Raw genomic sequence first — 17289 nt, 5'->3', positions numbered from 1 at the left:
CAAAGACTCCTCTCCTATATCAAAGATACCAACCATTTCTTAGGTTGTCTGAAATCCATGCCCATCCCACTCCCACCACACACCTTGCATGTCACTACTGATGCCACCTCCCTCTTTACCAACATCCCCCACATACATAGTCTGTTTGCTGCTGAACATTTCCTCAGTCGGCACCCACCTGATTCAAAATCTATGACATCCTTCCTATTCACCTTAATCAACTTTATACTTACCAACAACTACTTCATCTTTGAAGGGCACACTTACAAATAGATCAGGAGTATGGCTATGGGAACCAGGATGACTCCTTCCTATGTCAGTACTTTCATCGGTCGCTTGGAGGGGGATTTCCTGGGATCCATATGTCTTCAGCCTCTGGTTTGGTTTAGATACATTGATGACAATTTTAACATATGGACTCAAGGTGAGGCTGACTTATTAAAATTCCTGGAATCTCTGAATACCTTCTCCCAATTTGATGTTGATGTCATCCTCACCAAAGGATAGCTGCACACTTCCATCCACATTAAACATACCAACAAACAACAGTACTTACATTTTGACAGTTCCCTTCCTTTACATGTCAAATGTTCCCTCCCATACAGCACTGGCATTTGAGGCAAACATATTTGTTCAGATGCAGACTCTTTACAGCAATACACCACCACTTTCACCTCAGCCTTCACTCCACATAGTTACCCCACCAGCCTAGTTCAAAAGCAGATTTCCTGGGCCATCACATCCAATCCTGGTATCGTTGATCCCTCCAAAAAACAACTTTGGAGCACATTGCTGGTGGCTCACTATTATCCTGGTCTGGAATATACTAATCAGCTTCTTTGACAGGGCCATGACTTCTGAAAATCATGGCCTGAAATGAGATCCATTCTTTCCGAATTTTTGCCCACCACACCTAGAATAGCTTTTCGTCACCATCCAAATCTCCACAATTTTCTTGTCAGACCCTATGCTCCTTCTGCACCCACCTCCCTGCCCTATGGCCATTTACATCGGTATGACTACCACCAAATTATCAATTAGGATGAATGGCAGAGGGTGTATACTGCAACATGCAATTTCCTGCTGCAGAGCATGCTCTACAACATGACAATCATGACCTCGGTGACTGTTTCACCATATGCGCCATCTGGATTCTTCCTCCAGACACCAATTTCTCAGAAATCTGCAGGTGGGAACTAGCGCTACAACATGTCCTTGGTTCTCGCTGCCCACCTGGCCTTAATTTACGTTAATTTCTTCCGTCTCAGCATTTCTTCACAGTAACTACTTTTTTCTTCACTGTGTTTTAGTTTTCTACATCTTTCATTGTTTTACACATTATTTTTCACCACTACCCTCCTACCTATGTTATGTACAATGCACTTAGCTTTTCATTCTTATTAACTCACACAATGTTTAAGCAGTAATTCCTGTCTTGCATATTACCCTGTCTTCCACCTTTAAGCTGTCAGGTTTTCAAATCTCGACCAATGCAGTCCCCACCAATCAGTCTTTCCTTCTCATCCTGTGCGGTAAGTCTCCCATGACCCACGGTTCTGGGTGACTTTCCTGAAATCTACCACTTTTCCTAGACCTCTCCAGTCACTTCCCTTCACCCCTCTTCCTTCCACTTAAGCCCTTCTGCCTGAAGAAGTAGCCACTAACTCCGAAATATTGCCTAATTACAACCTTCTTTTACGCGTGTGTTATGCCACTGCTTGGTAAGTATATTTTTTATCTATCCAATTACATTATTCTGTAAAAAATTGATTGTTTTCCTGGTTAACAACATAAGGAAAAGATATATTGCTACTTACCATTAAGATGACACAACAAAAAGACAGTTACACATGCAGCTTTCAGCCAAAGCCTTTTTCAGAACAGGGAAGACACGTGTGTGTGAAGTGTGCTCGCTTGTGTGAACAAATGAATGTGGGTGTCCTTTCCTAAAGAAGCCTTTGGCCGAAAGCTAAATGTGTAACTTTTTGTTGTGCCTGTCTGCAACTCAACGTGTCATCTTTATGATTTATTTATGTATTTAGTTCAGGCCCTATCTTCCGATGGTGAAATTCACTTATTTCATAATTTTACGTAATGTGATTGTATCATGAGAAAATAATGTTACTTAACATTATTCATAAACTTCTTAAATTTACTAAAAGGTTTTGATATTTTTATTAATTTAGGTATATTTAACTGCAGATGCAAGTGATGGCAGAATATACAGCTGCCACCTAGCACTTTGAGGGTCCAATTGGCAGATGGTCCATCAGGTGGTGACAAGAAAGTAACATGATTGCTGTAAAGTGATCACTATCACAGAGATTATCGTTTAGTGACCACTGTAGGGAAACCACAATATTGACTGGTTGATAGCCAGAAAGGTGTCGTGGGCAGCGCTAAAGTGAATAATGGTACTGCCATTGAACAGTCACAGATCAAGATCGGAAAGTGGTCAGTTAAAATATAGTTACCAGATAATGTGGTACTCCCCCAAAGGGAGTGCTATTAATTGAGATACCCAAGTGTGAGGAAGGGGAAGGAGAAATTTTAGATTAAGGTGGCCATCTCAAGGTACGTAAGTGCCCTACATAAAGATAAATAAATGTTGCAAATAGTGACGACTGGGGTCATTTCCAACTGCCCAGCTGTTGCTTCCAATGCAGTACAATTGAGCATCCACTCACTGATAACATTTGCCTGAACCAACACAAAGACTCCTCTAGACACTCTTCAGTACCAGCACAGACTCAGCAGAATGCATGGTAGCCTCAAAGTATTGGAGAACGATCATCAGTGAAATGTGTGTGCAGAGAGCAACATAGATTGCAGAACAGGAGGCTATTAGTACCTGCAGTTATGGCATATGACAATAACATCCATTCCAGTTCTATTGTATTATGGCATCCCAGTTATGTATGAAAGGGGTAAGAGGAAAGAAGATGTTCCAGAATCACTGCCTGTCAATGGTGGGGTGGCACAGCACAGACAAACATAGGTTTGAGACTGATGAAAGAGAGGGGGGGGGGGGGAGGGGAATCTGGTGCCTCAGGGGTCACCAAAGTAGCCTTCTATTGCTATTTCTTATTTCTATCTTTAACCACTTTAAGGGGTCAGGACTCTAGTGAGGGTGTGAGGGATTGAAGACGATCCAGAACCCAATGAGCATGGTTTCTTCAACCACAGGCTGGTGTCGGTCACTGCTCTGTATATTTCCAGGGTGAGGGTTCCTTAAAGCGAAGTTCTGTCACCAGTAGACACCAGAAGGAACAAAGGAAGGAAGATCAACATTTAACCTTCCATTGACAAAAAGATCATTAAAGATGGTAGATGTCGGAGACAATAGCACTGGGATGGGACATAAGTGATCACACTTTTCCTGAGCTTCAAGTTATGAGAGGTGGTCAGAGACATCAAGTTCCTGGATCTTCCATTCACTGATTAAGGTAGCACATTTCAGGGATTGGGGATAGTGATTAGTTCCATAACTGACACAGATTGGTGGTTGCTCACATGGAGTGGCCAAACACAGTGTTCACAAGCTGGGTATTTCATATACCAGGAAGAAATATGCTTGAAGCACTGGTGTTTAAAGTACCACATTGAGGAGTGTGAAATATGGTTTTACATCACAACAGCAGACCAAAATTTTAACTTTCTTAGTAAATGAATACCTCCCCTCAGAAGCAAGGATGAATGCTCTGGTGTCAACCTTGTTATCTGGTAGGTCCCAATGTACATGACATACATAGTGTGCTCCTCACTTCTCCAATGCATAATTCCTCATCCATCTTCAATATTAAGCTCCAGTGAAAATTTAAACCATGAACCATGTTCTGTTGCTTAAGAGTTGTTACAGTAACAGATACAACACTACGTTCTTTACAAGAGACTAATGCTTAGTTCTGCATAGAATTCACTGTGCAAACCACAAACTGAGAGGAGTAGGTTTCTGCAGTTAATTTAGTTTTGCTTTCTTCCCACAATGTGGTCAAGAGGGAAAGTTATTAGGGTCATAATAATCTGCACTGATGAATTCAGATATTTTGGAAGAGACTGCCAGAGCCTCGGGGTAACAAGCTGGTAATTCTGGTCTTTTCGCTGCACCAGACATTCACCATAATTTGCCTACCCTGAAAGAGGGCTCTCTCCACAAGCTTCATCCAGACAGAGCAATGGCCAGCTGGCTTGGTGAATGTTGCATCAAATCCTGGTACTCCCAAATGGACAGGTACAAACCTAGATGTGGGTGCCAAACATTGCTTAACCAAAATCAGTAGTATTAGATAAACAAACAACAAAGTGAGAAGAGCTGTACTTAATGTACTTCTCATGATCAAGCTATGCTGTCAACATGAAATCTGTTCTAGAGACTAAATCTGAGAAAACACATAAGGAGAGAGTAAGACTGCAACACAAGAAAGGAAGATGTACTCCAACAGCTTGGGGTGCTCACCCTAGGGGCTTATGCTAATAATGCTACAAAGTACTCCGCATGATGCACTGTACAGAGGCATAGTACAAATTTATATACATCACAAGTAAAATTTACTTGACAAAACAATAAATTAATAATGAAACAGAACAATTAACCGGTACTTAGCTCCAGGAGGGGGAAATCTGAGTTCTGCCAATAAGACACACGCAAAAATACCAAAAACTACTTTAGTCTTTTGAAATATAATTTCTTTCCTTAGGGAGATAGGTTCAGGAAAATTAGAAACAAGGTGGGGGAGGGGGCAGATCATACTGATTCCTGCATTAGGTGAACTGGCCTGTTGTGAGGATAAGGAGAGGCATAGATGAAGAGTCGAGGTAGCAGAGAAAGTAAGAAATCAAAGGTAAGCACAGTGCCAGCTTCAGCACAGACAATAGATGGAGAGATTGAGAAGCAAAGATGGATTAACAAAAAAAGAAATGGAGTTAAGACCGAAAAGGAGATGGGGAAATACCAGAGAAAGGAGAGCAGGGGCACAAACATAAAAAAGCAATTAAATTGGCTGATAAAGAAATAAAAAATAAATTACTATATCTTTTTTTCTGCACATTCTTTTAGTAAACAATTTACCTGTGCACAGAAACTGTTCATCTAGTTCTACTACTGTTGGAAATGGCTAAAATGGCTCTGAGCACTATGGGACTCAACTGCTGAGGTCATTAGTCCCCTAGAACTTAGAACTAGTTAAACCTAACTAACCTAAGGACATCACAAACATCCATGCCCGAGGCAGGATTCGAACCTGCGACCGTAGCGGTCTTGCGGTTCCAGACTGCAGCGCCTTTAACCGCACGGCCACTTCGGCCGGCTACTGTTGGAAACTTGGACAGCTGCAATGTTTTCTGGAGTACATACTATTTGAACCCCTCTTTTTCATGGCTAAATCAGTTTCTTCAAAATTACACATCCACATTGTAATCGTGTGAGCAGACAGGACTCATAGACGACATCTGTGCTGGCAGTGCTGTGGAAATACCCTTCGTGCAGCATTCACACTATCACCAGGCTTTTTAAAATGCTCTCACAGTGACAGCACATTCCAATGTTGCCTGATTATCAAATGGGAATTTGTTCACAATTACATATCAGTTCTGAACATGTCCAACAGAACCCCCCCCCCCCCCCCCACACACACACACATTATATATATATCTGACATCTCTGACCGAACTCTTTGCCTTTACAAATGTCTGCTTGTGTCCATATATGTGTGGATGGATACGTGTGTGTGTGTGCGAGTGTATACCTGTCCTTTTTTCCCCCTAAGGTAAGTCTTTCCGCTCCCGGGATTGGAATGACTCCTTACCCTCTCCCTTAAAACCCACATCCTTTCGTCTTTCCCTCTTTCCTGACGAAGCAACCGTTGGTTGCGAAAGCTTGAATTTTGTGTGTGTGTTTGTGTTTGTGTTTGTTTGGGTGTCTATCAACATGCCAACGAGTAATTTCAGTGCATATGCACATTATGTCCAAACTCTTGTGGGATTCAGCCAAAACCTCCAAGCAAAGGGGTTGGTGGACAGTGGACACTACCAGAGTGTGACATGTTGAGAATTTAGGTGGACAGAAAGCCTGTCTGGATATCTGAGGTAGTGAAGGTGACTGCTCACATAAAGTGGAAAATCCGAGTTCAAGTCCCAGTCCAGAACAAATTTTCATTTGTCACTGTTGAATTTATTTCTATGTTCCATTGCAGCCAATGTCAGTTTCTCTTGAAAATAGCTCTGTTTACAGGTTAGGGGGAGACTTTTGGCATGTACAAAATATGTTGACAGTTGGCTGTGAGCATCTGGGATGGTAAAGGGGGGGGGGGGGGGGGGGAGGTTGGTGTTGTTTTTATTGAGTGATCTAAAGTCTTTTGTATTTGTTTTCATTTCATACTGAACAGAACCTGGTTTCACTGCAATATGTTTCTGATTATGACTTCTTGTGTGTATACAAGTGCTCTCTTCAATTTCGTTTATGTGTTACTCGTACTCTGTTTTTTGCTTGCATATGTAATACTGGGTGGAGTAAATGATTCCATTTTTGTTTTTGTTTCATATAAAACAGAAGCTGGTTTTGTCACATAGCATTCAGTCACACATATCTGTTACTGCTTATGAATCTATGCATGAATTACTCAGTTTAAATGTGTTTAAGTATACTGCTCGCATTCTACTTCATTCTTGTTCACATGTGTTTTTGTATTTTCTCACATTTAATGGAAAACTCTAACCTAACTGTTCTTAAAAGAATTCGTATTCATATTTAACACATCTTGTCGCTGAATGAGTATGTAACTCTGCTTTGAATAGTGTTGCTTCTTGCTACTGTGTATACTCTGTAATGTTAATGGCAGCATACAAAGTTATTGTACCATGTACACTGATTTCTGCTAGTATTATCTACTAATAATGTGTGAATACATCTGCGTAATTAGCACTGCATTTTTAGTACTTTCAGGGAAGAATGCTCAAGCCACTAACACTACGAAGCACACTCAGTGGCAAGACACAACACCATTTAAAGAAGAATTACATACTCACTTTGCGACAACATGTAATAAATCTGAATATTAAGTCTGTCATAAACTGCTAACATGAAGTTACCCATTAAATGCAAGAAAGTGCAAAAAACAGATATAAAAAAATAATGAGAATATGAGCAATGTACTTAACAATTCATTTAAATTAAGCAGTTCACACATGCCTTCATAAGCAGGAACATGAGTTTGGGGAGTACCATGCGACAAAACCACCTTCAGTTTCGTACAAAAAGGTAAACAACTCATTTACTCCACACAATATTATGAAAATGAGCAAAAATCAACCAGAATATGAGCAATATATTTACAATGCACTTCTCAGAAAGCAATATACACAAGATGTCATAATTAGGAATGTAATGTGATGAAAGCAGCTTCCATGTCGTGTCATGTCGTGTCAGATGATTTTTAGTTTTTAATAAGTATGTGCTAAAGCACAATTATTTCTGCTTGATAATGTCCGATCAGTCAAAATAGCAATATTAGGTTTTACAAATAAATAATTGTGCAGTCAAACAGTGACCACCATGTCATTTACAAAATTTTATGTGACTGAGGACCCCAGCTATGAGAAGTTAATCCTAGTTTTTGATTCAGATTTCATTGCAAGCTCACATAAATGTTTCCAGTCACACACTTTATCAAATGTTCAAATGTGTGTGAATTCTTAAGGGACCAAACTGCTGAGGTCATCGGTCCCTAGACCTACACACTACTTAAACTAACTTATGCTAAGAACACACACCCACTCCAGAGAGAGGACTCGAACCTCTGATGGGAGGGGCCGCACAACCCGAAACATGGTGCCTCAAACCACAGGGCACACCCTGTATCACTAAGACTATGAGGCCCATCCATAATGTGTAAATGAAAAATATTGTCATCTAATACTCATATTTTGAAAAAGCAAGAATAAATATACCCGTGTTCAGTTTTTCAGCAAAAGTGGAACTGACACATGGTCATAGTGATGGCAGATCACCTCTGGCATCGTGAAGGTTGTATCAAACTGTGTGATGGACCAGAATTGATCTTGTCACTCATCTTAAAAAAAGGAAACAAAACAACAAGCAATGCAGAACACAAATTATTTGGTAACAGACACAGCACACTGCTACCAGAGGCTGGCAGTACAAGAACAAGGAAATTCAGGCCCAACCTTTATCAGTATTTGACACAATCACAATTCAAAACACTTGCCAGATACAACCATCACAGTGAAGTGTCTGCAGCATAGCTAATACAGAAACATAAATGCTTCCTTGTTCTAATGTGCTGGGCCCTACAGTTCACAGACCATTCAACCATCTGCAACTGGTGTTGCACCGGAGCACACAGCACAAAATTTCTGATGTGTTTTTGCACTATTTATTTTTTATGCACAATATCTTCCCAAATCAGGCATCAAGAGATGATGTGCAACACCAGTAACTGAAAATTGGTTACATTTTCTGTATTTACATGCAGCAAATAAAGCTATTTCAAACTATCTTTGATAAAACAGTTCATCTAGGCACAATGTGCTGTGAAATAGCATTTATTAGGAAATTTTGCATTTACTACAGATGTGACTGCATTATTCTTTACACAGCCCCATCCTCAAAATCCCACAATTTACTCTTCAAAAGTACAGTTCCAGTGGCACAAGCCTCTTTCTTTATCTTTCAAACAACTGTAGTGAGCCTCTCATCAATGGATTTATACACTGATGAGCCAAAACATTATGGCCATCTGATTAATAGCTTGTTTGCCATCTTCAGAATGAAATATATCACTGATTCTGCATATCAGGGATCAGACAGTTTGTTGGTAGGTTTCTGGAAACATGTGGCATGAGATGTCTATGCACAGGTCATGTAATTTATGTAAATAATGGGCTCCTGATTTGCATACACAGTCAAGGCATCTGATAGCAACCCAGATGGGTTCCACAGGATTTACATCAGATGAATTTGGTCACTGAGACACTGAGTTCACAATAACACTCCTCAAACCACTGTAGCGCAGTTCTGGCCCCGAAACATGGACAATTATACTGCTGAAAAGTGATACTGTAATTGGGGAAGATATCAAACATGAAGGGATGCAGGTGGTTCACAGCTGTCATTGTGTCTTTGATTACTACCACAGGTCTCATGCAAGTACAGGAGAATGTCTCCCATAGCAGAATATCGCTCCCACCAGCCTGCATCCATGGCATGCTGCACATTTTGAGTCAGTGTTCACCTCACTGATGGCGTTTGTGGAGGTGACCATAGACCTAGTGTAGCAAAAATGTGATTTACCTGAAGAGCCGATATGTTTCTATTGATTAATGCTCGAGTCCCGATGGTCTCATGTCCACTGGAGTCATAATTGACGATGTCATTGGGTCAACATGTGAACACGTAGGGGTGGTCTGCTGCAGAGTTCCATGTTCAACAATGTACGATAAACGGTGTGCTCTGAAACACTTGTGCATTCACCAGCAATGTGCTCTTTCAGCACAGATGCCACAGGTAGCCATCTATCCCACTTTACACAGCAGACAAGCTTCCAAACCCCATGTTTTGTGAAGAGTTGTGGATGTCCAACCATTTAGTGCCTAGTGGTAGTTTAACTGTCCTTCTACCTCCTTCTGTTGGTGCTCATGACAGTAGCATGTGAATATTCGACCAGCTTTGCCATTTTTGAGATACTCATTCGCAGGCTCTGTATAATAAACACCTTCCATTTGTCAGAGTTGCTAATCTCAATAGATTTCCCATTTGCAGCCCACATCTTTGCTGGGGTGATTCCCCGACCGTGTCTGCACTGCAACACCTCGAGACAGCATGGTGCTCATGACAGTAGCATGTGAATATTCGACCAGCTTTGCCATTTTTGAGATACTCATTCACAGGCTCTGTATAATAAACACCTTCCACTTGTCAGAGTTGCTAAGCTCAATAGATTTCCCATTTGCAGCCCACATCTTTGCTGGGGTGATTCCCCGACCGTGTCTGCACTGCAACACCTCGAGACAGCATCCAACATCACAATGGGCAGTGGTCATAATGTTTTGGCTCAGCAGTGTATATAATTTGCTTCATCTTTTTTGTCATATCAATGTTCCGGAGAACAGGGTTGATTTGTCTACCATTGATTATATTGTAGGTTATTTCAGGAGACAGACTTCTGACTTTCCTAGTTCTCACAAGAGGCAGGTTCCTATCAGCTTGGAGTATGAATGGGTTGTTCCTTCACCTAAGGCACAAAAAGTATCCCTCTTACCTTGCTAAGAAAGAAACTAAAAGTTCTGAAAGCCAGGAATAGATTTCTCTACATTTAAATATTTTTAATAGTAGTGCTGGAGTATCACCTCCTCAAGGTAAGTATTCACAAGCCATTTTGTCTCCTTGTCTCTGATGAACACTCACCATCAGGGACAATGTGCTGTGTTCTATTATTTAAGAAGTGTTCAAGCCTCTCACGTATCTGGAAGCTAGTACCTTATGCATGCATTTTCATTAACAGTCAGCAGTGGGGCATTGAGTCAAATGCTTTCTGGAAATGTACGAATATCATATGACAGAAGGGCAAGCTGAGTTTTGAACAAGCAATGCTTTCTAAATCTATGCTGATTCATGGACAGAAGCTTTTCCAACTCAAGATAACTTCTGAAAAGATATTGGTCTGTAATCTTGCAGGCCCATTTTTTCACCCTCCATATATACAGGAGGCACATGCATTTTTTTCCAGTTGTTGGGGCTTTGCACTGGGTGAGAGATTCATGAAAAATGCAAGCTGCATAAGGAACCAGTGCCACAGAGTAATCTCTGTGAAACCAAATTGGGGTTACATCTGGACCAGGCAACCTGTTTGTTTTCAACTCTTTCAGTTGCTTCTTTACACCAGAAATGCCTATTACTATGTCATCCATAAAGGAGTCTATGTGACAGTCAAACAACAGTATGTTGCATGTTCCTCCTGCATGAATGATTTCTTAAATGTGAAAATTGAAACTTCAGCTTTTGTTTTGCTTTATTCTATTGCCACACCAGTCAATGAGTGAGTGCTTTGTGATTTTACGTATCACCAGAATTTTCTCAGGTTCTCACCAAGGTCTTTTGCTAAGGTATGATGGTGGAAGTTGTAAGCTTCACATATTCTTTTTACAGATGTATGAATTTCTACTAACTTTCACCTGCCATCATTTGTGTGTTCCTTTTCTCTACTTCCTCAGTGTGTTCTTAATTGTGTTACTAAACTAGGGTGGATCTTTTACATCCTTAATTCAGCACATACTCTTTCAGAGAGTGAATTACAATCCGCTTAAACTTTGCTCCAGTGATTCATGAGCCTTGAATAAGACAATGTTGTGAGAGCTGCACAGTATTTTAATGAGGCATCTGCTCACTATCTTCAGATGCTTAATGAAATATTGTTATTGTGGTTTGACGATATATGTGCTCGCTCACCATAAAAGTGCAGGTGCTGAGGGGTGGGGCTAAAATGTCATTGTAGACAAATCATAAAGGACATTGGCATGAAGGGATCCCTGTCAGAGAAATGGGCTGCAGTCTTTGCATGCATGACATGGTAAGAGTGCAGCTGCAAGTCGCGGACCCAGATTTTGATATCTAGGTTAAGAGACCTGGCTTCAATTCCTTGTTTGTGTTGCCTCACTGGATTCATTCATCTGTGGCTGAAGATGCCTTAGTACCACCTATGCTGGTCCCCATGCTTTGCTAAGTTAACATCTCATTAGCTTCCTTAATGATTGAGTCCCAGTATGTGGAGGTGAATGATAGGATCATTGTCTCTCCATAGATTGTGGTACGTCTCATATCAAGACAGTATTCAGCAATAGCAGATTTGCAGGCTGACCTAATCTGGTGTGGTGTCTATGTTCATTGCATTTATCTTTAACAGTATGACATGTCTGGCCAATATATGGTTTCCCAAACAGGAAGGGATTTTATGTACTGGTCCTCTTAGACCCACACTGTCTTTAACAGATTTGTATACAAGGAAGTCATAACCCCCCACCCCTTGGTGCCCGTACTTTTTTAACAAGTCAGCACATATACTGGTGAGCCACAACAACAATACATGAGTAAGAACCTGAAGATGGGAAGCAGCTGTTTCACTGAAATATTGTGCAGGACTCACAACATTATCCAGTGTGATGCCCACGAACCACAGAAGCAGTCGTTACATCAGGAAAGTCTCAAACAATGTAGTTTAAACTTTGCCCATAATTCCTCTACATCCATCACATAGGAACTAAATGATGGCCATTCATTGTCTAAGTGGAATGCTAACAACTGCTTGTCTGCCCTTTTAAGCAAAAATTCTCTCCTAGCCTTTTTGATAGAAATGACTTCTGTGCCCATCATAACTAAGATGACATCATGAAAGGAAAATGTAAGACATCACAGAAAAAAATATGCTTAAGGGTCAAATATAGCATCAAGAAGGCCAACTTGAAAAAAGGTAACATGAGTGTTTTGTTGCCTGGCAATGCCATTGATGGGTGATGTAGGTTTAAAAGGACAAGAACTGGCAGAGGCCACATATAAAGCAATGGAAGTATTGACACCTATCATAGAATACCTTTCTAGAAGGATCCCTTGTATATGGTTAGATGCTGCTGAAATTGTTGGACGAAACAATAAGATTTTGAAAATATGCTCCAAGAAGAAAGACCACAAGGGCTGTATGGGTAAAGAAACTTAAAAAATTAATCATACAAAAAGAATTTTTAAAAATTCTGTAATTTGGCCAGCTGAGGAATACTGTGTGAAACAGTCAACAAGAAGGTATAATCACCAAGATTCCTATCCACACCAAAGAATGATGACACATTACCAGAAGCTGGGGACAGTCAGCTATCATAATCATAAAAACACTGCTTCCTTACGATGTAGAAGGCAGAATAGATCAGTATAGACTACTAACAAGGTTACTGGATAACTATAAAAATAATAAGCTTATACAGGGTGTTACAAAAAGGTACGGCCAAACTTTCAAGAAACATTCCTCACACACAAATAAAGAAAAGATGTTATATGGACATGTGTCTGGAAACGCTTAATTTCCATGTTAGAGGTCATTTTAGTTTCGTCCACCTACGCTCAATGGAGCACGTTATCATGATTTCATACGGGATACTCTACCTGTGCTGCTAGAACATGTGCCTTTATAAGTATGACACAACATGTGGTTCATGCACGATGGAGCTCCTGCACACTTCAGTCGAAGTGTTCGTACGCTTCTCAACAACAGATTCGGTGACCGATGGATTGGTAGAGCCGGACCAATTCCATGGCCTCCGCGCTCTCCTGACCTCAACCCTCTTGACCTTCATTTATGGGGGCATTTGAAAGCTCTTGTCTAGGCAAACCCGGTACCAAATGTAGAGACTCTTCGTGCTCGTATTGTGGACGGCTGTGATAAAATATGCCATTCTCCAGGGCTGCATCAGCGCATAAGGGATTCCATGCGACGGAGGGTGGATACATGTATCCTAGCTAACAGAGGACATTTTGAACATTCCCTGTAACAAAGTGTTTGAAGTCACGCTGGTATGTTCTGTTGCTGTGTGCTTCGATTCCATGATTAATGTGATTTGAAGAGAAGTAATAAAATGAGCTCTAACATGGAAAGTAATCGTTTCCGGACACATGTCCACATAACATATTTTCTTTCTTTGTGTGTGAGGAATGTTTCCTGAAAGTTTGGCCGTACCTTTTTGTAACACCCTGTATATCCATACACATAAGCAGAAATAATTCAAACAATTTAATGTCTTTAAAAAAAAAAAACCTCCATGGTCTGATTGAATTCCTCCTGCAATAACAAAAGCTATAATTTATTAAGGAGGTACCTATTTGTGAGAATTGTATAACTAATGCCTAATGCAAGAATGTGTGCTGCAACTTGTGTATGTAGGTACGTATTATGTGGTGCTGTTACAAAGTTGCCTTAAGCAGAACATTTTTCAATTATTAAAATCACTTACCTTCCAGGAACATGTCTGTAATGGGAAGTTCCAGGCTCCAATGCCCACAACAACTCCAAGAGGCTCACGGCAAACCATTGCAAAATTGTCACCTTGTAGTGGTACATGCTGTCCTTAAAAAAAAAAAAAAAGTTGCTTATAAGATAATATCCATCATGGACGAACACACAATACATATCTGATGTAAATGTATCACCCGTTGATTTTTTAACAGGATGTCAAGGGATATCACTATACACATTACCTTGCCACTATAGACAAACTATCTAGAAGTCAAGTGCTACATTAGGTAGAAGCTACACACATTCATGTGTAGATTGCCTGAATATCAGAATCCCACAATTACCAGGATTTTATACAGTTGCCCAAGTCAAATCAAGTGATTTCTACATTGGTGTCACATTGGCAATTATGGGTCTAATTCATTCCTCACAAAAACAAACTGATGGTTGTGAGGTATTATGAGTGGCAAGAAAGCAGTAGTTCAACAAAGTAACACAAATAGTGTTGAAAATGGGAAAAAAATCACAGCAGTGACAAGATATGCCGAAATACGGATGAGTGGTATAATGTGTTTATATGACAGATTATTGCACCAGAAGAAAAGATGTCTATAATAAAATACTTAGACTTAAAAGAATCTAGTGGTTGTCATAAAATAATACCAATGTTAATTAAAGATAGTTTTTCTGAATTAAGTACCATTTTAAGTTATTTGTGCCAATAGTCAATTATCAAGAAAGACCCACCTGAACAGCTGAGAGTTCTGAAGTGCATGCTTCTGAGACTTGGGGAAGTGAGCTGGCCCCAGAGCAAATCTGCCTCGTAGATCAGTGATGGGGGCTGGGGAGATGGCCAAATGGTTTTTGGTTTTTAGGCACTTTTCCACATTCAACTAGGTAAGTAGGAGGCTGGTACCTACATTGTGCCTCAGATATCCAAAATGCAACACTTAGAAACATTACCACACTTGAACATGAAATCTATATCACACGCAAACGGACGGGATACACAGATTCCTTCCTTGGGAGAGGGTGGTTGTATCAGGAAGGGCAACCAACTACCAAATGCCACTAACACTACTAAAACCAATATTGATAACAGTTCTGACCCTGTAGGTAATGGGAAAAAGCAAAGGGAAAAGAGAGGAAGATCATTAAACAAGAGAACATTTCTCAACTGCCTGAATGTAACAATATGAAGTCTCTCTATAAAATAAAAAACAGGATAAAGAAATACCAACAAGCTCCTGTCCAGTTTCACTGTTGCCAGCATTCTCCAAAATTTTAAGCTTCCAATAACACACATCAACATAACAGTTTGGAATTCTAATGAGTTCCAGAACCCAGTACTGAGAATGGCTATTTACACACGGAGAGAACATACTTCATTCTTTTGACAGTATTTATAAAATATTCTGTGTTCTGTCAAAGGCATATGACTGTGTAAATCACAAATCCTTTTAAGCTAGTTTGACTACTGTAGCATCAAAGAGAATTCTGCGAAACAGCTCAATTTATATCTCTCTAACAAGAAACAAAGGAAACTCCAGATTGGAATGTCAACAGTATAAAAAAAGATAGATTGCTACTCACTGTAAAGAAGACATGTTGAGCTGCAGACAGGCACGACAAAAAGACATGTACACATTAGCTGTCAGCCAAAGCCTTTTTCAGAATAGGACACACACACAGACACACACACACACACGCACACACACACACACACACACACACACACACACACACGACTGCCATCTCCGGTCCGAGCTGCCTGAGATGGTGTTCATGTGTGCATGAGTAGTGCTTGTCTGAGCAAATAAATGTACATGTGTGTGTGTGTGTGTGTGTGTGTGTGTGTGTGTGTGTGTCCTCTTCTGAGTAATGCTTTGGCCAAAAGCTAATGTGTAAGTGTCTTTTTGTTGTGCCTGTTTGCAACTCAACATGTCATCTTTACAGTGAATAGCAATATAGCAATATATCTTTTCCTTATATTGTTAACAAAAAATAAAGGGCACCAACAGGAAAGATTTCTGTATTTATTTATCAAGCCTCATCTGACTGGGAGCTAGTTACATATAGTGTCCCACCAGTTTCCATCTTAGGGTCCTTGCTAGTTAATTTATGCATTAATAATAATAATTGTGTGTGGATCAATGGTCTGGTGTAAGTCTCTCAACTGGATGCAACTTGTGTGTTCCATTTGTGTATTGATTGCCATTCATCAATAACATTATCAGATCGAGTTCTTTTTCTTTGTAGATGATACTAACATTCTGATAATAACAAATACAGAATAGCTTAAGTAAGAGCTGTTAACATAATTCTCATAGATATAAGCACACTTTCTGATAATGTATGAAGCCTTACCTACCGACAGTACTACCCAATTTTTTCATATAGACCTCTTTAACTAGTTATAATAAGATCCAACCATCTCTGTAATGTGAGCTCTACAGAAAATCAACTCATATACCTGGTGAATGACATGTGTGGTTGGTGAAATCAAAAGCAGGCAGCATGAGCCATAAGGAAAATTCTGAAGCTGTATTGTTACTAAATAACTCCTGTTTTCATTTGTAATCATCATCTTACATTGTCTTTTTTTCCTGTTTCTGATGAAGAACATTTTTCAAAAGGTAAACCCGATACTTTCAAATGTGCCTGTCACTTGTGAAATGTCTCCTCTATATGGTGAGTAATAATCTATCCTAATATCCATATTGAACGGAAGTGCTGGCAGGTCGATAGACACACAAACGAACTCAAACATACACATGAAATTCAAGCTTTCGCAACAAACTGTTGCCTCATCAGGAAAGAGAGAAGGAGAGGGAAAGACGAAAGGATGTGGGTTTTAAGGGAGAGGGTAAGGGGTCATTCCAATCCCGGGAGCGGAAAGACTTACCTTAGGGGGGAAAAAAGGGGTATACACTCGCGCACACACACACACATATCCATCCGCACATACACAGACACAAGCAGACGTTGTGTGTCCGCTCCCGGGATTGGAATGACTCTTTACCCTCTCCCTTAAAACCCACATCCTTTCGTCTTTTCCTCTCCTTCCCTCTTTCCTGATGAGGCAACAGTTTGTTGCGAAAGTTTGAATTTCATGTGTATGTTTGTGTTTGTTTGTGTGTCTATCGACCTGCCAGCACTTTCGTTCGGTAAGTCACATCATCTGTGTTTTTAGATATATTTTTCCCACGTGGAATGTTTCCCTCTATTATACTAACATCCATATTGTTATTTGATCAAAGATTTTCAATGTTTGTCAATT

At 40.2% G+C, this 17289-nt stretch overlaps 1 protein-coding gene across 1 annotated transcript in view; it reads right to left on the bottom strand.

The window, feature by feature from the left end:
- The window catches only part of LOC126481632 (4-trimethylaminobutyraldehyde dehydrogenase-like), a 160670-nt gene that overhangs the window by 107758 nt on the left and 35623 nt on the right, over positions 1-17289 (bottom strand). The window contains exon 3 of the mRNA XM_050105533.1: positions 14008-14120. Within this exon, the coding sequence (XP_049961490.1) occupies positions 14008-14120 (113 nt within the window). The remainder of the gene's footprint in view (positions 1-14007; positions 14121-17289) is intronic.

Source organism: Schistocerca serialis, chromosome 1, assembly GCF_023864345.2.
Source record: "Schistocerca serialis cubense isolate TAMUIC-IGC-003099 chromosome 1, iqSchSeri2.2, whole genome shotgun sequence".
NCBI classification, from domain to species: domain Eukaryota; kingdom Metazoa; phylum Arthropoda; class Insecta; order Orthoptera; family Acrididae; genus Schistocerca; species Schistocerca serialis.
This window is presented reverse-complemented; position numbering and strand designations above follow the sequence as displayed.